Source organism: Diadema antillarum, unplaced genomic scaffold, assembly GCF_040938485.1.
Source record: "Diadema antillarum isolate AM-2024a unplaced genomic scaffold, OU_Dant_1.0 seq00000998_RagTag, whole genome shotgun sequence".
NCBI classification, from domain to species: Eukaryota; Metazoa; Echinodermata; class Echinoidea; order Diadematoida; family Diadematidae; genus Diadema; species Diadema antillarum.
Window position 1 is genome coordinate 987,881 of NW_027271836.1, and position 20,322 is coordinate 1,008,202.

The following is a 20,322-nucleotide window of genomic DNA, read 5'->3' on the forward strand; positions in this document are numbered from 1 at the left end:
TGAGTGAAAGTGACTTCCGTTTGTAATTAGTCACCTTCCTGTTTATGACGATATGACTCAAACTCGTTTCCGGAGGGGGAAGCGTATTGTTTACGAAATGAAATCATGAATATGCATCGGCATACTCTGTTGGTGATATATTGCTGCACTAATATTGTGTACTGCAGTTTTGCTTTCAAGATGAAGAATGCTGTATAATGGTCAATGTTAACTTACACGATGTGTCCAGCCGCGATGAATGGTAATGCACAGCGATCAAAAGTGTATCCAGGCACAAGCTTGCAGTTCCAATGCATATTCCACACATGAGCAGAATTAAAGTGTACATCATACAGGGTGGTATAAACACACATGAGCAGAATTGAGGTGTACATCATTCAGGGTGGTATAAACACACATGAGCAGAATGGAAGTGTACATCACTCAGAGGCTACGTAAGGAATGAGGTGTGCACACGATGAAGATATCAACAGCGAGTGACTACCCCTCTATAGTGTAAGACTGCGAAATACATGTACTATAGCAGTATATACAACCTATGTCTTGGGATGATGAAGCACAATGATGATGTAGAGGGAAACAGTTGTTATCACGGTATTTCCTGTTTGATCAAAATGGTGGACTCTGAAAATTCAAGACAGGATGGTGCGGCCTGACACAAACAACAGGGTATGGCTCAGGAGGAAATTGGTAGACAATGGAAGGGAAGGGACATGGTCAGGTCCATTCATACGGTAAAGGTACACCTTTTTGTGTGTTGGGATGAGACACAGGCAGTGAGGAAGCAGGGGGAAATCGGTAGACAATGGAGGGGAAGGGGCATGGTCAAGTCCATTCATAAGGTAAAGGTACGTCTTTTTGTGTGTTGGGGTGAGACACAAGCAGTGAGGAAGCAGGGGGAAATTGGTAGACAATGGAAGGGGGTGAGATGCATGTAGTGAGGATGCGAGTGGGTAATTGGACGACAAAAGAGGTAGAGGACACAAAGAGTGTAGTGCACTGGTCAGGTAAGAAAACAAAGAATGACCAGTGACAACTGCAAGTGCTGGACCTACCCTCATTTGCATGTTGTACATTACCCGCGATTGGATGATGATGAAGTGTCATGTGACAGTGCTTGTGAATTTTTGCTGTCTGTGATTGGTTGAATATTTTTAGTGGGTGTGTATCTTGAGTGGTCAAGAGAGTGGGTCCTTTGGGGGCAAAGAGCATATTTAACCTCGACACTTCAGTTGACCTTTCAAACTCGTGAGAAGATGCCCTCTAACTTCGATCGCCGATAGCCTAGCTATATCTATTCAACATCAACCATGGTCACGACGGCCGAAATTGTACAACGTCTACATGAATGCTCATGTTTGGCTGATGTTTCAGCCTTGCGAGAGGAGTTGTACGAGGATCTGGAGCCAGAACACCATGCTTTGATCTTCGCTCGGACAACGCATTTTCTAGCTCAAGTAGTGGAAGAGACACCCATCACTCCCCAACAAGCAGGTATGTTAAAGATACAAACTTATTATTGTGTGTGTGTGTGTGTGTGCTACGATGATTATTTGCAGCGAACATTATGCAGACATACTCTTTCAACACTCACGTGATATAACGACATAGCGGTGATACAATATGAAAATTTGTATGCTCCAAATTATATAATTTGCAAATATATGGGCATCTGTGTGAATATTCGTTTTATTGTGAATTTCCTTATGAAAACAGATCGTGATGATGAAGGATCGTTCGTACCAAGAGCCTCTACCTCTGTCGGGTTTGGACAGCCAGCGGCACAACCCCCAGCCCAGAACGTAACGGAGGATTACACCCAAGGGGAACCCTCTACCAGTGGATTACCACCCACGCAGCCAGTTGGGAAGAGGAAAAAGAAGACAGAGAATGGTGGACATTTGTCAGCTGCTGCCCACAAGCGTTCGGCGTCTGAAACATTGCCAAGAGTTGACGAACCTCTACCTCTGTACAATGTGAGTAGAGTAAGCCATAGACATAATAAGAAATACAATGCGAATTGTACGGATTACTCAGTCTCTTTTGAACCTGTTGCACAAAATGGTCCGATTATTGATATGATGCCTAGAGTGAGTGGTATGTTTGATGAAATTGTAAACGATATGGTCGCAGGTGCAAACGATAGGGATTTCATTAGGGTTGTGTTCAATGCACCTCGATTGGACAAGCCAGTCAGCATGCCGTTTGTAAGGCGGGACCAATTGGATAATGATGCTTTCTCTGCCAGACTACAATCGGTTTTACAATCGCATGAAGAGGTTACCCTGGATGAAAATGTTTCATTTAACATTATCCATATGCAAATGCCAGAAGGAGGCAAAAATTCTAAGAGGTTTCTTCGTATCAATGAAAAACTCCTTAAAATGAGAAGCATCATAAGGATAAAAGACAGGGGTGCCGACAACATGTGTTGCGCACGGGCCATTGTGACAGGCATTGCCAGGATAGAAAATGATGAAAACTGGAATTCAATCAGAGTTACGGCAAGCAGGGGGAGTATGCGAAGAGTTTGCACAGAGAGGCAAGCGTGCCTTATGTCAAGTGTGGTATTGATGAAATAAAGCAATTTGAAAATACGGCTCGGATGCGGAATTACCGAGTCATATTGATATCGAAAGAGAATTTAAACACAATAATCTACGCGGGACCTGATGACAGGCAGCATGCGATTTATCTGTATCACCACGATGACCACTATGATCTGGTGACATCACTCAGCGCGTTTTATCGTAGATCATACTTTTGCGAGAAATGTCTCAAGGGTTACGACGTCAAATTCGACCATAAGTGCGAGAACGCTTGCAAACTCTGTCGTTCTACTTCGTGTCCTTCCCCTGCTAAGACCGATCAGTATCAACATTGTTACGATTGCAATCGAAACTTCAAAAATGAGCAGTGCTTCAAAAATCACAAAAAGAACAGGAAGTATAACAAGTATTTTCAATGTGAAACGTGCAATGTCTTATGTAGTGTAAGCATCTTGAAAAGAAACAAAGTTGAACATGTATGTGGACGGACACTTTGCAAAGTATGCAGAAAATTTGTTCCACCGGGGCATCGGTGCTTTATGCAAAAAGTGGAACCAGAGCCTGTGTCTATGCATGAATATCTAGGTGTGGAAGAGCCGCATACAAGTGGTGCGGAAGAATGTTCCGATCCAAGCGAATCGGAAATGGTTGAAGAAGACGAGGCTCAACCCAAAACCAAGAGAAAAAAGAACAAGAACAAGAAAAAGAAAAAGAAAGAGAAAGGTCCGATGAAATTTATTTTCTTCGATTTCGAATGTACACAAGAATCAGGGGTGCACGTACCAAATTATTGCATCGCACAGAAAGCTTGTTCGAAATGTTGCGATGGTTCGGTGTATGATGAATGCAAAACGTGCGTCACCAAACAAAAGGTGTTTAAAGGTAAAGACACTGGTACCCAGTTTTGTGATTGGCTCTTTGGGAATGCAGAAAATGCTGGCAGCACGGTCATTGCTCATAACTTCAAAGGGTATGATGGAGTGTTTATCCAGCAGTACTTGTATGATAATTGTATCATTCCCAATCTGATCATGTCGGGGGGTAAAATTATGAGCATGACCGTGAAGTTTAACGAAATACGTTTCATCGACTCGCTAAATTTTTTGCCCATGCCTCTGGCCTCTTTGCCACCTACATTTGGGGTTGAGGAATTGAAGAAAGGCTTCTTCCCCCATTTCTTCAACACCGAAGCTAATGCTCGGTATCGAGGCCCATTCCCCGATACCAAGTATTACAACCCCGGTGGCATGTCGCCAAAGGTTAGGGAAGAGTTTGTCAATTGGCACGCTGCGGAAGTAGCCTCTGGGAGAGAATTTGTCATGGAAAAGGAATTACATGACTATTGTCTAAGCGATGTTGACATTTTGAGGAGGTGCTGTTTGAAGTTTCGAACACTGTTCAAAGAAATTACAGTCAATAAGGCAATGGGGGAGGGGGATACGGGTATTGACCCTTTCGAAAATTGTATCACCATCGCCTCCGCGTGCAATCTTGTGTTTCGGCGTAACTTCCTAGAACCATACACCATCGCCGTGATTCCTCCCAGAGGCTACTGTCCGCAAGACGTACAATCAAACATTGCTGTAAGATGGTTGACCTATGTCAGTCAACAAGAACATGCATATATCCAACATGCTCGTAATGAGGGTGAGGTTATCATCGGACCCTATAAGATCGATGGATTTTGTAGAGAAAATGAAACCATCTATGAATTTCACGGTTGTTTCTGGCACGGTTGTCCCAAATGCTACGATTACAACACACCGTGTGGGCGGTCTGGTAATCGGAAATGTATGGGGGACTTGTATCTAGAGACGTTAGAAAAGGAGAGGTACATCAAAGATATCCTGCCAGAGTTTAAGTATGTGACCATGTGGGAGTGTGAGTGGAAAGCGTTTGAATCCACATTGTCTGGTAATGATAAGAAGTGTTTGAAACCTTGTCCCGAACCTCTAAACCCACGCGAAGCTTTCTATGGGGGGCGTACTAACGCAAATTGCTTATATTACGAGTGTAAGGAAGGTGAGAAGATCCGGTACGTCGACTTCACATCATTGTACCCTAGCATTAATAAGTACGGATCTTATCCGGTGGGTCATCCGGAAGTCATCACATCAAATTTTGACGATATGTCTACCTACTACGGGTTGGTGAGATGCAAAGTGCTACCTCCCCGAAATTTGCTCCATCCAGTCCTACCCGTTAAAGTGAACGGTAAATTGATGTTTCCCTTGTGCTACAAATGCGCAGAAAATAGACAGCAAACCCTAAATTGTACCCACAGTGCTCAGGAGCGAATGCTACGCAGTACGTGGGTCACTCTTGAACTTTTCAAGGCTATTGAGAAAGGGTACACGATCCTAGAAATTGAATCTGTTTGGCACTTTCCAGAGCAGTCTCAGTACGATCCATGCAATGGCGGTGAAGGACTTTTTACCGATTATATCAATACTTTCCTCAAGATTAAGCAAGAAGCTTCCGGATGGCCCCAATGGTGTAAGACGGATGATGGCAAAGTCCGTTATGTTAGGGAATATCGCAGTAATGAGGGAATTGAATTGGAACCTGAGAAAATTGTCAAAAACAAAGGGTTGAGGTCTCTCAGTAAACTCATGTTAAACTCATTTTGGGGTCGTTTTGGGATGAGGAATAATCTCCCCAGTGTTCAAGTCATTAATAGCCCGAAAGATCTGTATACGATGTTAACGGCGGATGATATCGTGGTGACAGATTTGAATTTCATTACTGAAGAGGTAGCGGAGGTATCGTCTATCAAGAAGAATGAGTTTGAAGAGGTAAGCGTCAAATCTAATGTAGTCATAGCGGCCTTTACCACTGCCCAGGCCCGATTGAAACTGTACGATGTTCTAGATCGCCTAGGCGAGCGAGTGTTGTATTTTGACACTGACAGCGTTATTTACGTTGAGCGGGAGTGGAACCCCCATGATTGGCAGCCAGTGTTGGGTGATTATCTAGGCGAATTGACGGATGAGTTGGATGGAAGGTACATAACGACTTTCCTTTCAGGGGGACCCAAGAATTACGCTTACCAGTTAGATGATGGCAAGACTAGTTGTAAAGTGAAGGGAATTACGCTCAACTATGACAATGGGCAACGTATCAATTTCGATACCATGAAGAGAATGATTCACACAAGGGGGACAGTCGATGAACACAAAATCACCGTCACCGATAACTTCCAAATAACGAAAGATGTGAAGAGAAAAAGAATCGAAACGAAGGTAGCTCGAAAAGATTATAGGATCGTGTATGACAAACGGATTATCATGCCAGACTTTTTCACACTCCCATATGGTTATCTCACCCACGTTACATGAATATTCTGTCGTTCCGATGAGATGGGCCTATAAATGCCGCTTTAACTTCATTTTGATTTCATTCTCTGTATTTTCTGTCGTTTGAGCAACATGTCCACTGTACGAGGTAATGCAGTCATTGTTTCTCCGTTGCAGCGTCAAGTTAAAACTGTCTGTAGTTTGTTGTTAATTGTGATGACGCTTGGTCTCTTATCCATTATCACATATTTTGTGGAGAAACAGCATTTAGGGAACGCAGTGTCAAGTATCCTAGCCGACTATCCAGAGTCAGCGATTGCACCCTATTTCGAACGGTGGAATTACACCGAATCACATTACCAGAATGCCACTTACGTGTAAGGCTCGAAGTTTACTCGTAGGGTCAGTTCAGATTGAACCCATGTTACGCTTGTTTAGAAACGTTTTTGTTTCCGTTATTCGATTTGTTTACGTGCTTTATGTTGAAAGGAGAAATTACTTCATAGGGTCATCTCAGACGATGATGCTGTCATTTGTTGTGAGGAGGTTGTTGAGACGAGGTATAAACTTTTTGAGGTAAAGTTAAATATCATGTCTTTGAAATTTATTCACCCATTTACTTGTATTATTGCAGGTCCCACAGGTAGTGGGAAAACTGTGTTTGTGCGTAAACTTTTGAAATTCAATCAGGATATGATTGAAAAACCACCGCAGAAAATAATTTGGTGTTACGGGGTGTACCAAAATGCTTACACTGAAATGTTAAGTGAGATTCCGGGTATCGAATTCGTTGATGGATTTCCAAGTAATTTTGAGAGTCTTATCGATTCAAATGTTCGTAATCTACTGGTCGTTGATGATTTAATGGAAGAATGTACCAAAGATGCCAAAATGACTAGTTTATTTACTCGTGGCTCCCATCATCGAAATTTATCTATTTGTTTCATCGTTCAAAACCTCTTTCATCAGAATAGAGAAACACGTACCATCAGTTTAAACGCTCAGTATTTGGTGATGTATAAGAACCCCCGTGATAGATCTCAGATCATGCATTTGGGGCGTCAACTTTATCCGGGTCAAGTAAAGTATGTGCAAGAGTCGTACAACGATGCGACGAAAGACCCTTACGGATACCTCTTGATTGATTTAAAATCGGGTACCCCCGAACAGTACAGACTAAGGACTAAGATTTTTCCAGATGAGTTTACCGTAGTATATGTTAAAAAACTATAACTCCTTTGTATTCGTAACACGGAATTCATTCTGTCACGATGGCTCAAAGCGTTAAGAACCATTTATCGGAACTCCGTGTGCTGGCCAAATGCCCACCTAAACTACGGAAAGCTTTTTTGCAACATGCCAAGAAAGAATTGATTACGTGTTTGTCAGAATGCTGCGCAAACACATTAAAAGGCAACGTACCTCTATCACCTGCTCAGAAGAAGGCCCTGTCTCGGCACAAGACACATATTAGAAAAGTAGCTGATAAGCGAAACAGTCATCGTAAGAGAAAAGATATTTTGATTCAGAAAGGAGGATTTCTTGGTTCATTGCTAGGTCCTATATTGTCGTTGTTTCTAAAGTAGAAACGTTTTCAGTACCAAAAGTATGGAGTACACTAAAAAGATGACTTTGGTGCCCGAGGAGCTTGCACGTGCTGTTCAAGCATCTACTATTAAAGAACAGCCGACTCGTCGTGCCTTGTCCAAGCTGGATAGTGAGATGAATGACATTTTAAACTCCGAAGGAATGTCGGACAAAGAAAAGATGATTCGTTATAACGAAGTATTGCAAAAGTTTTTGCATCTTCATAAAAACGAAAGCAAACCTCTGTCTATTCACCTTGGTATCGAAGATGTTATTGGTAAAAACACGGATAATAACCATGTCAAAGTCGATGTGAAAAGGGAGGTTGAACCTGAAATCAGAAATAAAGTCTTAAATTTGTTACCCGCTGCATTGAAGAAGCGGGGGAGTATGTTGATAGATCATTTGTTGTCTCATCCATCGTCCACTTCTCGGCAGTGGAACAACGCTGGAGAATTGGTAGTCGATGGAAAAATTATCCATGGTTCAAATATAGTAGATTTGATATACGATGTATTGAAAGGGCGTAAATCGTCGCAACCGATAGGATGGCAACATTTTCTCCGTGTTTTAATTGATACTAATGTACCAGAATCTTTGCTTTCAAATGTTGAACGTCGTACTCTGTTGACAGAGATTAAGAGAAAGAAGTCTAGTGAAGCTTCAGCTTCTCCGCGTTCACCCAAAATATTACCGCTTACACCCGTTTTAACCACAACTGTAAAGCCCGGTACCGTACAAGTTACTAAGCGAAAGTATACTCAGGGAAAACAGTTGGCTCGTTCTAAAAAACCAACTTTAAAGTGGGACAGCTTTTAACAGTTGCGTACACTCCATGTAAAAGTTTCAACGTGTATTGTTTTCACGCAATATTTTTCACGATGTATATATGTATGTATGAAACTGTTTCGGGAAAAAAAAGAAAATTGTGTACGCATACACATGTTTTTTTTTGTTTAACAGTAACCTCTATCCATTATTTGTCCGGGTAACCTCTATCCATTATTTGTACAATGTGTCTAGCTTACATATTGATGTATGGGATATCAATTACAGGGATACCGCTTGCTTGCTGTACACTGTACAATAATTTGCTGATATTTTCATGTCAGCGTTCACAATTTCTTGTGTCATTTAACGGTTGTAGTTTGTGTTAACTTTCAATCGAATTGTATTATCAATACAGATCTTATTGTACGCACGTACTTCATGTATATTTGTGTTGAATCGGCTTAATCGATGGCGAAATGATATGATGTTGTAGTAATCGAGTTTAAGATGAACACACATGCAAACAAGAAATAATACTGAAATCTGTATAAAGAATTCATTGTAACATATCAAAGTTTATTTTTGTTCGGAAATCTTGTGCAATTGTACATAATAAAAGTCAATATTACAAACGGGAAAGAAAGAACATTTCATGCAGTCTTTGTTTAAAACGTACGTCTATCTTAATCTTAATCTAAGATTGCGAGTGCTAGAGAGAGATGAAGAGAAAAGAGAAAGTAGAGAGGAGAAGAGGTGCGAAAAGAGCGTGCAAATATAACCATCATCATCATTGATTCGACTAACGAGCAAACGAGAGAGAAGGAGAGAGAAAAAATGAGAGAGAGAATACAAGAGTTGAAATCTATACTTAAATGTACAATGGCAAATAACGAATTGACATACATAGAATTAAGACAAGACTCGAGACAATTTCCATAGAAAGGAATCATTATGGGTCAACGATAGTTTACGATAACGAGGCAAACAGTACCAATAAAAAGTAAGCATACGACTAATTTTGTGGAAAGTTTGAACAAATAAGATCTTTTACATCTGACACTATTTTGTACGTATCATAAACTCATATTAATTTCTCCCAATATCAACTCAGCATCATACATGGGGACATTGAGTTTGCTTCGAGAGTGAATGTAAGCGTGCACTTTGCGGTCATTTTGTGTGCGATTTGATGTGAACCTTGAAACTATACTCGGCATGCTGTTGCCTCTTACTCTGTGTAGCAAAAAATACAAACAATATTGGCCACACACTGCGGACCAGTGAGATTGTAACGATCGAGTATTAAAACTCCAATAGCAAGCATGGCTGTCTAAAAAATCTTTGAAATACAAAGAACACATCGAAGGGTGTCTACCGAAAGAATCAAAGAAATCAGCGTGACCATATTTGTCAAAATACATGGCGATCCAATGCCTACCGGGCTCATCATGATGGTCTACGTTGGCGATAAAAGCCGATAATCAAATGCGTACAGGGTATACCCCTGTCCGTAATCTGTTCTGTCAATCTGGTTGCCTTTGTCCTGAAACATAGAATTAACGCCTGAAAATAGAGTCTGGTATGCCAGGATATAGTTCGGGTCTTGTTCGGAAAACTTCGGGCGTAGTGGTTTCCAAGGAACCTGTTCGGAGTCAGCGTACAAGGCCAGAAAATTCAAATTGTAGTGATGAAAATTGAAGGGATTCTTCCGATAATCCCCGTTGAAAGCTGTGTTGCTGACACATCCGACGACTAGTCGTTTTGGAATCTGGCCCAGAATGAGACTTTCTCTGGTAAAAGACAAATTTCCTCGAGGAATGCTGAAGGTCTTCACGTCTGCTCGTCTGATGGGGTATTTTGCAGTTTGTGTCTCTAAATGTTTTGCGTGGCTAAGGCTTGCTTCAGGGCTCAATTTTACGCGTCTTACCTGAAGAGAGGCATTTGTGATGACAACTTTGTAGTTTGCATTTTCAGTGCTTGACATGAGACTGAAACTGTTCTTACTGCGATTCAGTTTAAGTTTGATATCAACGCCACCCAGTAAAAGTCGTTCTTGAAAAAACATGTCCAGGTGGAGAACACCGATCATGTCGAGCGTGCGACTATTTCTGACAAATTCATGACGTTTTTTCATTCCATCATTTCCTCTTACAGCAGCCAAGGGGTTACAGTCATCCATGTGACCGGGCGTATCCTTATAAAATAACGCCGATGTGAGTTGAGATTCTTTCGCCTCCGGTCCGTAAGTCAGTAATGTTTCCAGCATAGAACGATAGGGATACGTGTTGGTCGATGGTGTGATCAATCTATCATTTAGCATCATGTCTACGTCACTAAAGAGGGTGTGCATGAGGAGGTTCGCTGGGGCCACTTGAGCATCCTCGTCCAAGGGGGGTACCATCACCGTTTACCACTTTGGCTTGTAGATGCAACAAACTCTGTGATAGGTCGGTGTACTCGTCAGTAGACCCTTGTAAGTGAAATTGAATGGGAGTAGCATCGGCGATGTTGGTCAGGGGGAAATATTCGACCCATTTTCCACTTTCGATCGTAGTTTGTGTGGGCGGAAGGGTGAATAAATCGACCTCAGATTTCGAACACTCGCAAGACAGGCTGTGAATCTTTTCCATATTGAGTTGATGAGGCAAAGCGGATTAAACATCAAAAATGTCCGAAGTCTTCCTTCTCTTGGCTTTTGACACACTGTTGCCTTTTTTCCTCCGACGTCTCCTTTTATTGCCATTTTTCTGTGCATTGGGGTGCAGATTTCGCATCACCCTTTTCAGGTTAACTGATGTAGCTCGCCTCACGTTTTCTCCATTCATGACATCTCGCGCAACATTCATTCCAGTCTGCAAAGCTTTCTTTCCAAGGATTTTCCCACCTTCCTTTAGAAATGGGACGGCAGAACGTAGCATGCCCTTAAGCATACTCCCCAGTCCGTACCCACGCTGCGTTCGAGTGCCACGGAAAACTGGAAGAGATCCTCCTCGATGCAAGACTTCGTGAGTCATGATGAATTCAGTTCTTTACATTAAAAAATTTTGTTTCCGAGTAGATCGAAAATGTAGTTTCACCACTACTTTTCCACTTTGAAATGGTACTTTTTCACCAAAGTCGCTCCTTATATTTATCTCTATCGTATCGATGTAATTTGTTTTCACAGGTAGGTAATGCGGATTATTGTAGGAATGAGTAATTACCTGTCCGGCCTTTTTAGGGTTAGTGGGTACAATCCGTAGCAAGGGCGCGCTTACGTCACCCACCCGTTGATTTTCTATGATATCCGTGTACACGTACATGGCAAAGTGTCCTCCGTTGATGTCGGGTAGATATGTAGCCCGCTTATTTTCCCTTAGATTTGTTTCTGGAAAACCAAGGAGTTGTGCCAGTCCTTCGCAGAGGTTAATTTCCGTATCAGTGTTGATATGAGCTTCAGTTTTGAACGTGATTGGGTTGATGCTGAATTGCGCTTTATTCTTCAAATTGCCTGGAAAAGATTCGTTCAGTGCGTTGCATATACTCTCTGCATCGCCGTACTGTCCCTCGGGTATTCGCCCCGGAGAGACAATTTGTTCTCTCACGGTAATTACGTATCTGTTGTTCTCGTGATTGACATTTAACCAAGAGTGAGGATAAATGATATCTACCAAGGCAACTTCCCATTCTCCTCGTAAATTCAGAGGTGTGGCCAATTTTGTTGTAAAACTTGTCAGAGTATTATGGGGAAAATAATCGAAAGACGAGTTGCTGGGAAGGGTTACGTACACTTGATCTTCACTCTCCATGATTACAATGCTTAATGAATCTGTTATGACACGACGTTTGATTTTTGAATATTATCTACCCATTGGTTAAAAGATGACGGATAGCCTAGAAACTTTACAAAATATTCCGTTTTACCCCCTCGTTTACGTCTTTTTAATATTTTCTCAACTCGATAAACATCATCTTTTTTCTTATCAACTTTCTGCAGCTCTTGCTCGTAAAACGTCCCCTACCAGTTTTTCTCCGTGATCATCAACCAAATCGTACACAGGGACTCCGCGTTTCTTACCTCGTTTTACGTTAAAAACTTCTTCCGTCCAATTAGGAAGATAGCCCTTTTCGAATGTCTTTTTGGCTTTGCTAATGCGAACTCTGTCCCCCACACTATACTTTAAAGTTTTGGACTTGGATGATTCAGTTTTTGACTTGTACAACGTTTTCCATATGTCCCCTTCATTTTCTTTTGTAACCAGTGTCGGCTTCGTCTTAATGGATCGATGATAGGAATTATTGTAAGCATGCACTAACTTGCTCAAAACAGGTATGTATTTTTGTGTGTTACGATGCGTGAAGTACTTGTACATCTTTTCCTTGAGCGTGCGATTGAACCTCTCTACTATACACGCTTTAGTCATGTTTTGGGTAGTATAGAATGAAATGTCTCTTTCTTTGAGAAATGATTGAAATTGTCTGTTTGTAAATTCGCTCCCTTTATCGGTTTGAATATGATATGGTTCCCGTTTAGATCTTTGGATGATTTTCTTGAGTGCACTAACCAAACTTTTCCCCTTTTTATCTTTGAGAGGAACCACCCATGCAAATTTTGATAAGACATCGATGCACGTCAGCAAGTACTTATATCCCGCATTGTATCTAGAGAGAGAAGTCAGATCCACCAAATCCATTTGCCATACATCATCAATTCCATAGGCCATGACTCTACTTCTTACAAATTTTCGCCTCACTGGGCGATGTAGAGTATAAGTATCATTCCCTTCCAACCACTGTTTAATCTGTTTTCTCGACAAGTCAAACTGTCCTTCATTCTTGACAAATTGATAAAGTTTCTCAGCACCACTGAAACCAGCTTCATGCATCGGATCAAAGTATATCTCTCGCAAATACTCATCCATCTCGCTACAGCACTCAGTCTTCACACATTTACATTCGCAAGTCACCATGCGCAAATGACAAATGACGATCAACGTACACTTCATTCAAAATATAAGTGAGGGACTTCACTTCAACATTTGACGATGTAACAAATTATTTCATTTCTTATAAGCAAATTTATTTCTTTCACAACTTCAATCACTTTGAAACAGTTTTGTTTGTTTGGTTAAACTTGGTCAACATGAATTTCATTGCATTTACAATTTCAGTTGCACAATACTTTGAAAATTATATGGACGGTTCAAGAAGTAAAGCGAACAAGATTCAAACGAATAATTTATCAAGTTTGTACAAATGAATAATCCCGCCAGATGAACATTCGTAAACACAGAAAAAAAATTCAAATTCTTAATCAACAAATTAATCCCCCACAATACTTACAGAATTATGCGCATAGTTAAAGCATGACTCTAAACAAGCTTCAAATGAATAATGTAACACGTTTGCAAAAACAAAAAAAGAAAGAATAATAAATAACAATTCAATTCAAATTCAATTCAACTATTCCATAAAGATGAACGACGAAGTAAACACACAATGTAGAAGGATATTATGATATACAAGACAAACGTTCTTCAAATGTGTACGCAAAGTCCTTTTTTTTCTCAGTTCACTCGTATACCAACGAAATTGCACCCTTACTGTTCCTTGAGTTTTCTCTTGATGTGAGACTGAACGTCCTTCTTTTTCAGTTCTATTTTGAAAAATTCTGTGGCTTCTCGCACACATTCATCCTGTTCGTCGTCAAACATGTCCTCCACATTGTAGACATGATTGACAAAACTGAAGAATCGCTCTTCAGTGAGCTTGACCAAGGCTGCATCAAAATATTTCTCGATCAAGTCTCCCCATGGAAGCCACATACAGTCTGCATGGTCTTTCTGACTGGGGTACCCCTCCATGCATCCAACGCAAGACTGATGCACAAGCTCGCTGATTATACCCGAAATGGACTTGACGGCCATGAGGACGGGCGACACTGGAAGATGATTGCCATCGGTCTCCATCTTTTCCTCCTCGGTCTCTGGTACACCCACATCGACGCATAACAGGTTGTTCTCTTCCTCATCGTAGGTGAGCTTTCTGCGAAGATTCTGTAGATCTTGAGGAACATTGGGGGAGATTTCTGCCTCTATCTGACCCGGTTGTCCCCGTAGAGTTGGTGATGACAGACTTGACCCTCGCCTTGGTGTGGTCACTCCTTCTATGACAGCATGCTGCCTCCGCAGTCTGTGGCGGCGGACTACTGGAGCTCTCGGGGGAGACGTTTCGATGAGTATGACGTCTGGAGTTAGCGGTGATAATGATGCTGGAGACGGCTGACCAGCTACAACTTGTGGCGAAGTTGTCTGAAGCTGTTGATCCAGCTCAGCAATGGCAGTCTGGGTAAGGACAGAGGTTAGAGTGTCGAACAGTCAGGAAATTTGCCAATTTACAAAAAAATGAAATTTCTTTGAAAATGATTTTGCTTTTGTTTTTGTTTCGGTCTCCAAAATTCAATACCAGTCCGAATCAAATGTCACGAAAAATCATCTATTTCTTTACATTACTGAATGCTCTCACAGTATCACTTATGGCGAATTTTGCACCGACCAATTTCCACCAATTTTCAGCCGTTAAATTGATGCCCTTTTGACCTGGGAGCATCCTATTAGTACCCTTCAATTTATAATATTCTCGAATATTCACGTATGGGACTCCTCTGAATTTCTTGACAACGGCAAAGCGCTTCCCACCTAAATGGAATGGTTTTGACCCCGCTTCAAATTCACATGTATTTACACCTATCTCCTGACTGTAATGACACCCTGCCTCTTCCACTACCTTGTACTCATTCTCGTCGTTTCTCTCCTTAGATGCCTAATACATAGAAACATAAATAACGATGGAAAAAGAAATTAAGCATTCGACTCAAACAGTGTTGCTTACCCATGCTTTCACATTTTCTTCATGCAGTCACTCTACCTTATACATAGTTATTGTTTTGAAATCACAGGACACATACATACACACAAACTTAAATCATATCACAACTTGAATATTAACACTTACCCTCAATGCAAGGATTCCAGGGGGAGTCTTTGGTGTGAGTTTCTTCTGTTCCATCACTGTCGAATGTGAAAGATTGGCAGGGCGCAAGACTTCATGGGCATGGTTCTCTGGTATCAATAACTTTGGCGTGTTCAGTACACTGTTCAAGTTGCTCGTAGTGGCAGAAGTCTTCGTCGGTGAGTGTGTGGCCATCATGATGATCGATATGATGCAGTAATACGTGATGTATGCTATAGATGCTCCTCAAGATCTGAATTTGTAGCTCTGGATCAATGTTCGTATCTCGTATCATACACTGCTATATATGCGTTCTCTTCACTACACATTCCTATGTACCAACCCTCTCGACCATTCCCTTCATGCTCTTTATTTATACGACCAATCATCAGCAAGCAACCTCTTCGCTGACCAATCATCATCGAGGTAGCTGATTAAAAGTCAACCAATCCCCGCTCAGGAAAACTTCCTCTTTCTAACTCGTACAGAGGAAAATGACTAATTAATAACGGAAGTCACTTTTACTCATCGCTGGTGTGTGTTTGTACCACCCTGAATGATGTACACCTCAATTCTGCTCATGTGTGTTTATACCACCCTGTATGATGTACACTTTAATTCTGCTCATGTGTGGAATATGCATTGGAACTGCAAGCTTGTGCCTGGATACACTTTTGATCGCTGTGCATTACCATTCATCGCGGCTGGACACATCGTGTAAGTTAACATTGACCATTATACAGCATTCTTCATCTTGAAAGCAAAACTGCAGTACACAATATTAGTGCAGCAATATATCACCAACAGAGTATGCCGATGCATATTCATGATTTCATTTCGTAAACAATACGCTTCCCCCTCCGGAAACGAGTTTGAGTCATATCGTCATAAACAGGAAGGTGACTAATTACAAACGGAAGTCACTTTCACTCATCGCCGGAACTCCCAATTAGCGCTAATTAGTAGGTGTTAATTAATTCTCCCTGTCTATACAGACTACTATAACTACTGTTACTATGGTTATTCAAGTTGTCAGCGCCGACAAACGTTGATGAAACACCCCCAGGTATCAGACTCTGTCCTCCTCGCACAAAGCGTACCCGTTTAAAAAGTGCTTTTGTCCCGGATTCCATTCACACGTATAATGCCAGAGTAATTAGATAAGTAACTGTTGTAATGATTAGTTTTTGGTGTATTTATATCATCATTATTATTATACTCCCGCATATCCAAAGAGTAGAAGGAGGTATATAGGAATTGTGTGTGGTTGGTCGGGCGGTCGGGCGGTTCGTCTTAAAGTTTACGTCGCGAACTTTCCTATACAGCTCTGAATTAATTATGATGAAATCTGGGGTATATGGTGATATTGAGTGATCTTTTTTTTGTTTTTTATTCTCACAGTATTTAAGTTATGTAATTTCAAATTTGGAATATGGTGATGTATGAAAGGATATTATCAAATAAATCTATGAGTGGAATATTTATATGAAAGTGATATACAGCTGTATATCAATAGCTTTTGTATACATGTAGTTGTAAATGTTGGGTTAATGTATTATATTATCATGGTGCATACGTTACCGTATGTTAATGTGTGTTTGTGTGTGGTTGGTCGGGCGGTCGGGCGGATCGTCTTAAAGTTTACGTCGCGAACTTTTCTACAGCTCTGAATTAATTATGATGAAATCTGGGGTATATGGTGATATTGAGTGATCTTTTTTTTGTTTTTTATTCTCACAGTATTTAAGTTATGTAATTTCAAATTTGGAATATGTAATGATTTACAGGTGTACATGCAAAACACATTTGGTGTTATTTTGATAAGGCGCTGCCATGGCAATTATCATATTCATATTGGAATTTTTTGGAGTGAATTATACAAATATATTGGGATATGTAGGTGATATAATATTGTTTGGTGTATACTGATGATGTATGAAAGGATATTATCAAATAAATCTATGAGTGGAATATTTATATGAAAGTGATATACAGCTGTATATCAATAGTTTTTGTATACATGTAGTTGTAAATGTTGGGTTAATGTATTATGTTATCATGGTGCATACGTTACCGTATGTTAATGTGGGTGAGTTTCATTTTGTACTCTGACATGTCTGATTGTGGTGTACCTGTGATGTATTGAATGTTAATTTTTGGGCGATATCCAATGTATAAAGAATTTCCAGAGTGGACAATTTGAGTAATCAATCAATAAATCTCCTCTTCCGTTTATCCTGTTCAGCGTGTAGGCATTCTCTCTCTCTCTCTCTCTCTTTCTCTCCTTCTTCCTTTAATTTTGTTTTTGCTCTAATCCTTTCATTCGTATATTCCCCTCAGTTTAGTCATGTCACGTTGTTGTGTCTCTGTTGTTTGTTTCATTTTGTCTTATTTTTTGCATTATGCATAATTACGTATTTGAAAGTATAACAAGTATTTTTGAAGATATTTTAAAGTGGTCTAAAATCTACAAGCAGTGCTTTTTAGTGGACCTCTTAGTTCTCATTTTTACCCTGCAAACATAACTTTGTAATTCCAGTATGTGTGCATATCTTTATTAGTTTGTTAATTACCACTGAATGTCATACTTTGTAATGTATATTTGCTTATGAGTGCATTTTTGATTTACTTTGTGTTGGTTTTTTTGAAAGAAAAATGAGAATAAAATAAATAAATGAAATGAAATCCACATGCACAGCTCCATTTTAGTCCCCTGCATACACATTAACAATTTGTTTACAGACTATTAGACCAACATTCTTTTTTGTTTTGAAGTACAGCTGAACAATAATTTTCTTATCAGAACAAAGCTCACCGAAAAAAAACAAACATGTTTATCCTTGCTGTATACCCTACCAGCAAAGCCTCCCTCTCTCTTCCTTCCCACTTCAAGCAGCCTCTTATAAATGTAGGACCTCGTTGAACTGTTCTTTGAAGTTTTGTCTATAAATAAAGGCTAATCGCACACTGTCTGCTCCAGATGATCGACTCGTACGTATCTGTGCATGCTATTTAGCTAAGACAGTGTAGGCCCTACAGTAATTCATTTCTTCGCGCCACTTGTACGAGGCTATAATATGATTCATTTAAAGGGAAATTATCAGTACGTAAAAATAGGTTTGTCCTTGATATCATTTAAAAAATGAAGAAATAGCTTTCTTAGATTTTTGGATTTGGTATAGACATCCACAATAAACAGATATTATTTTGTTTTTAATGAGGCCTACTCGCACAACCCGGATAGGATCGGCGGTTGCGGAACGTTTCTGCGTACTGCCTATTGTGCGGTATATTCGTTCCGCGGAACTAATCGACTGGATTCGAATCAGGGTATTAAAGGACAAGTTCACCTTCATAAACATAAGGATTGAGAAAATGCAACAATATTAGTAGAACACATCAGTGAAAGTTTGAGGAAAATTGGACAATCGATGCAAAAGTTATGAATTTTTTTAATTTTTGTGTTAGAACAGCTGGATGAGGAGACTACTACAGCTTGTGAGTCATATGCGTACAACAGTATAAAGAAAATGTAAAAGAAAATTCAACATATTTTCACTTTTTTCGCATAATAAAAGAGCACTTGACTTGCCTCTTTCTAAAGGCAGGGGGAATAATATTACCCATAACATTTGTCGGTAACGAGTCAGGGGAATGTGTACTTTTTTCAAAAGATGGAATTTTGTGAAATTCTCTCTATATTTTCCTTATATTGTTGTACGCATGTGACATCTAAGTTATTCATACACTGCAGTAGTCTTCTCATCCAGCGGGTACTGCACAAAAACTTCAAAAATTCATAACTTTTGAACGGATTGTCTGATTTTCCTCAAACTTTCAATGATGTGTTCTACTAATATTGCTACATTCTCTCAATCCTTATGTTTATGAAGGTGAACTTGTCCTTTAAAGTACCATTCAGTGACCGGTCGAAAACTGGTGACGGAAAACCGAATATTGCGTGGAAATCCTGTCGCCCGTCGGCTATTTCAACGGGAAAATGAACCAGAGGTCAATATCTCAATGCTGACTGAAAACGGAAAACAGAATTACGGATTTTGTCTGAAATTCTATTTTCCGCGTTTCATTAACATGAAATGTGGAAAAATGACTTAAAATCCTATTTTCTCAAGATTTGATAAAATAGGAAATGGAAAACAGGATATCGGTTCGATATTCGTTTTTCCATTTTCCATTTGCAACGAGCGACGGGATATTGAAGACCGCCCCCAACGGCCACTTTATTTCGACACATAAATCAGTGGTAGCGGTTCCGTGTTATTCAGCGTCTAGAAGAAGAAGACTATACCTTGGCTACGATATGCTACGCACCTCATCAAACTATCCAGCAGGCACATGGCGTGTAGCTCTTTGTAGCGACGTGCTCTGCTGCGAAACGACAAGTTTGGAGAGACTTGCGACCATAATTATGCGATATTTCCATCTACTGAAAACCTTTTTCTTCTCCGACTGAAACTGAGATGAACTAAGAAAATAGTTTAAGATGAAATCCTCGAATTTCAACAACTTCACCAATTATAATGTCGGTGAAAACCGTGAGAAAGGAGCTGCGTTTCCTTTGTCACTGTACCAGGACAACAGGGAGAATAGTACCAATCATAGCTTTTCATGGTGGGGGGGGGGGGGGGGGAAACTGGTAAATTATTCAACGTAGGCCCTTCTCATTTCCAAACCTATTCAGCAATTCTACATATAATTATAGAGACTCTGTTTTGAATTTGTTTATTATTTATGACCAGACCATTGCACTACATACTTCGTTCTAAGTTTTTTTTTTCCTTATTATGCAAACATCTCAGATTAGTGTAACAAATTTATAATCATATTCTACACAATGTATACACCAAGTAAAATCCTCTGTTGGTTATGATTCACCTCTTTTCTCACCGCATGTTTCTTTAGCTGCCCCTACTTTTCATGCTTCTCTTTGAAAATCAGCCCTAATTTAGCTGAAGGGCAATTTCTTCCCATAAGTGGAAAACGAATAAATAAAATAAAATATGATAAAGAGGAAAACTGTCTTTCTTTGATTATGTATGTGAGCTTGTGAGTCGTCTCGAATTAATTGTTGGACATGTATCTTTGATTGAATCAGTTAATATTTTTCT

At 40.1% G+C, this 20,322-nt stretch overlaps 2 protein-coding genes and 1 pseudogene across 2 annotated transcripts; 2 read left to right on the plus strand and 1 right to left on the minus strand.

The window, feature by feature from the left end:
• The first annotated feature begins 913 nt into the window (after positions 1-913).
• LOC139742365 (uncharacterized) lies at positions 914-3,201 on the plus strand (annotated as a pseudogene).
• Positions 3,202-3,604: 403 nt separating this feature from the next.
• Positions 3,605-6,492, plus strand: LOC139742366 (uncharacterized). Its single transcript, XM_071652944.1, has 2 exons — positions 3,605-5,553; positions 6,480-6,492. Exons 1-2 carry the CDS (start codon positions 3,605-3,607, stop codon positions 6,490-6,492), a joined length of 1,962 nt encoding a protein of 653 aa, XP_071509045.1.
• An 8,185-nt stretch (positions 6,493-14,677) lies between these two features.
• On the minus strand, positions 14,678-15,391 carry LOC139742390 (uncharacterized). Its single transcript, XM_071652965.1, has 2 exons — positions 15,197-15,391; positions 14,678-15,004 (listed from the first exon to the last, which is right to left on the minus strand). Exons 1-2 carry the CDS (start codon positions 15,389-15,391, stop codon positions 14,678-14,680), a joined length of 522 nt encoding a protein of 173 aa, XP_071509066.1.
• Positions 15,392-20,322: the final 4,931 nt, after the last annotated feature.

What these genes read in the sequence shown, in the direction of transcription:
- LOC139742366 (XM_071652944.1), top strand. Translation starts at nt 3,605, where the DNA reads ATGACCGTGAAGTTTAACGAAATACGTTTCATCGACTCGCTAAATTTT.
- LOC139742390 (XM_071652965.1), bottom strand. Translation starts at nt 15,391, where the DNA reads ATGATGGCCACACACTCACCGACGAAGACTTCTGCCACTACGAGCAAC. An exon ending in CTGGAATCCTTGCATTGAGG is followed by an intron (nt 15,005 to 15,196) that starts GTAAGTGTTAAT and finishes TCTATGTATTAG; the next exon opens with GCATCTAAGGAGAGAAACGA.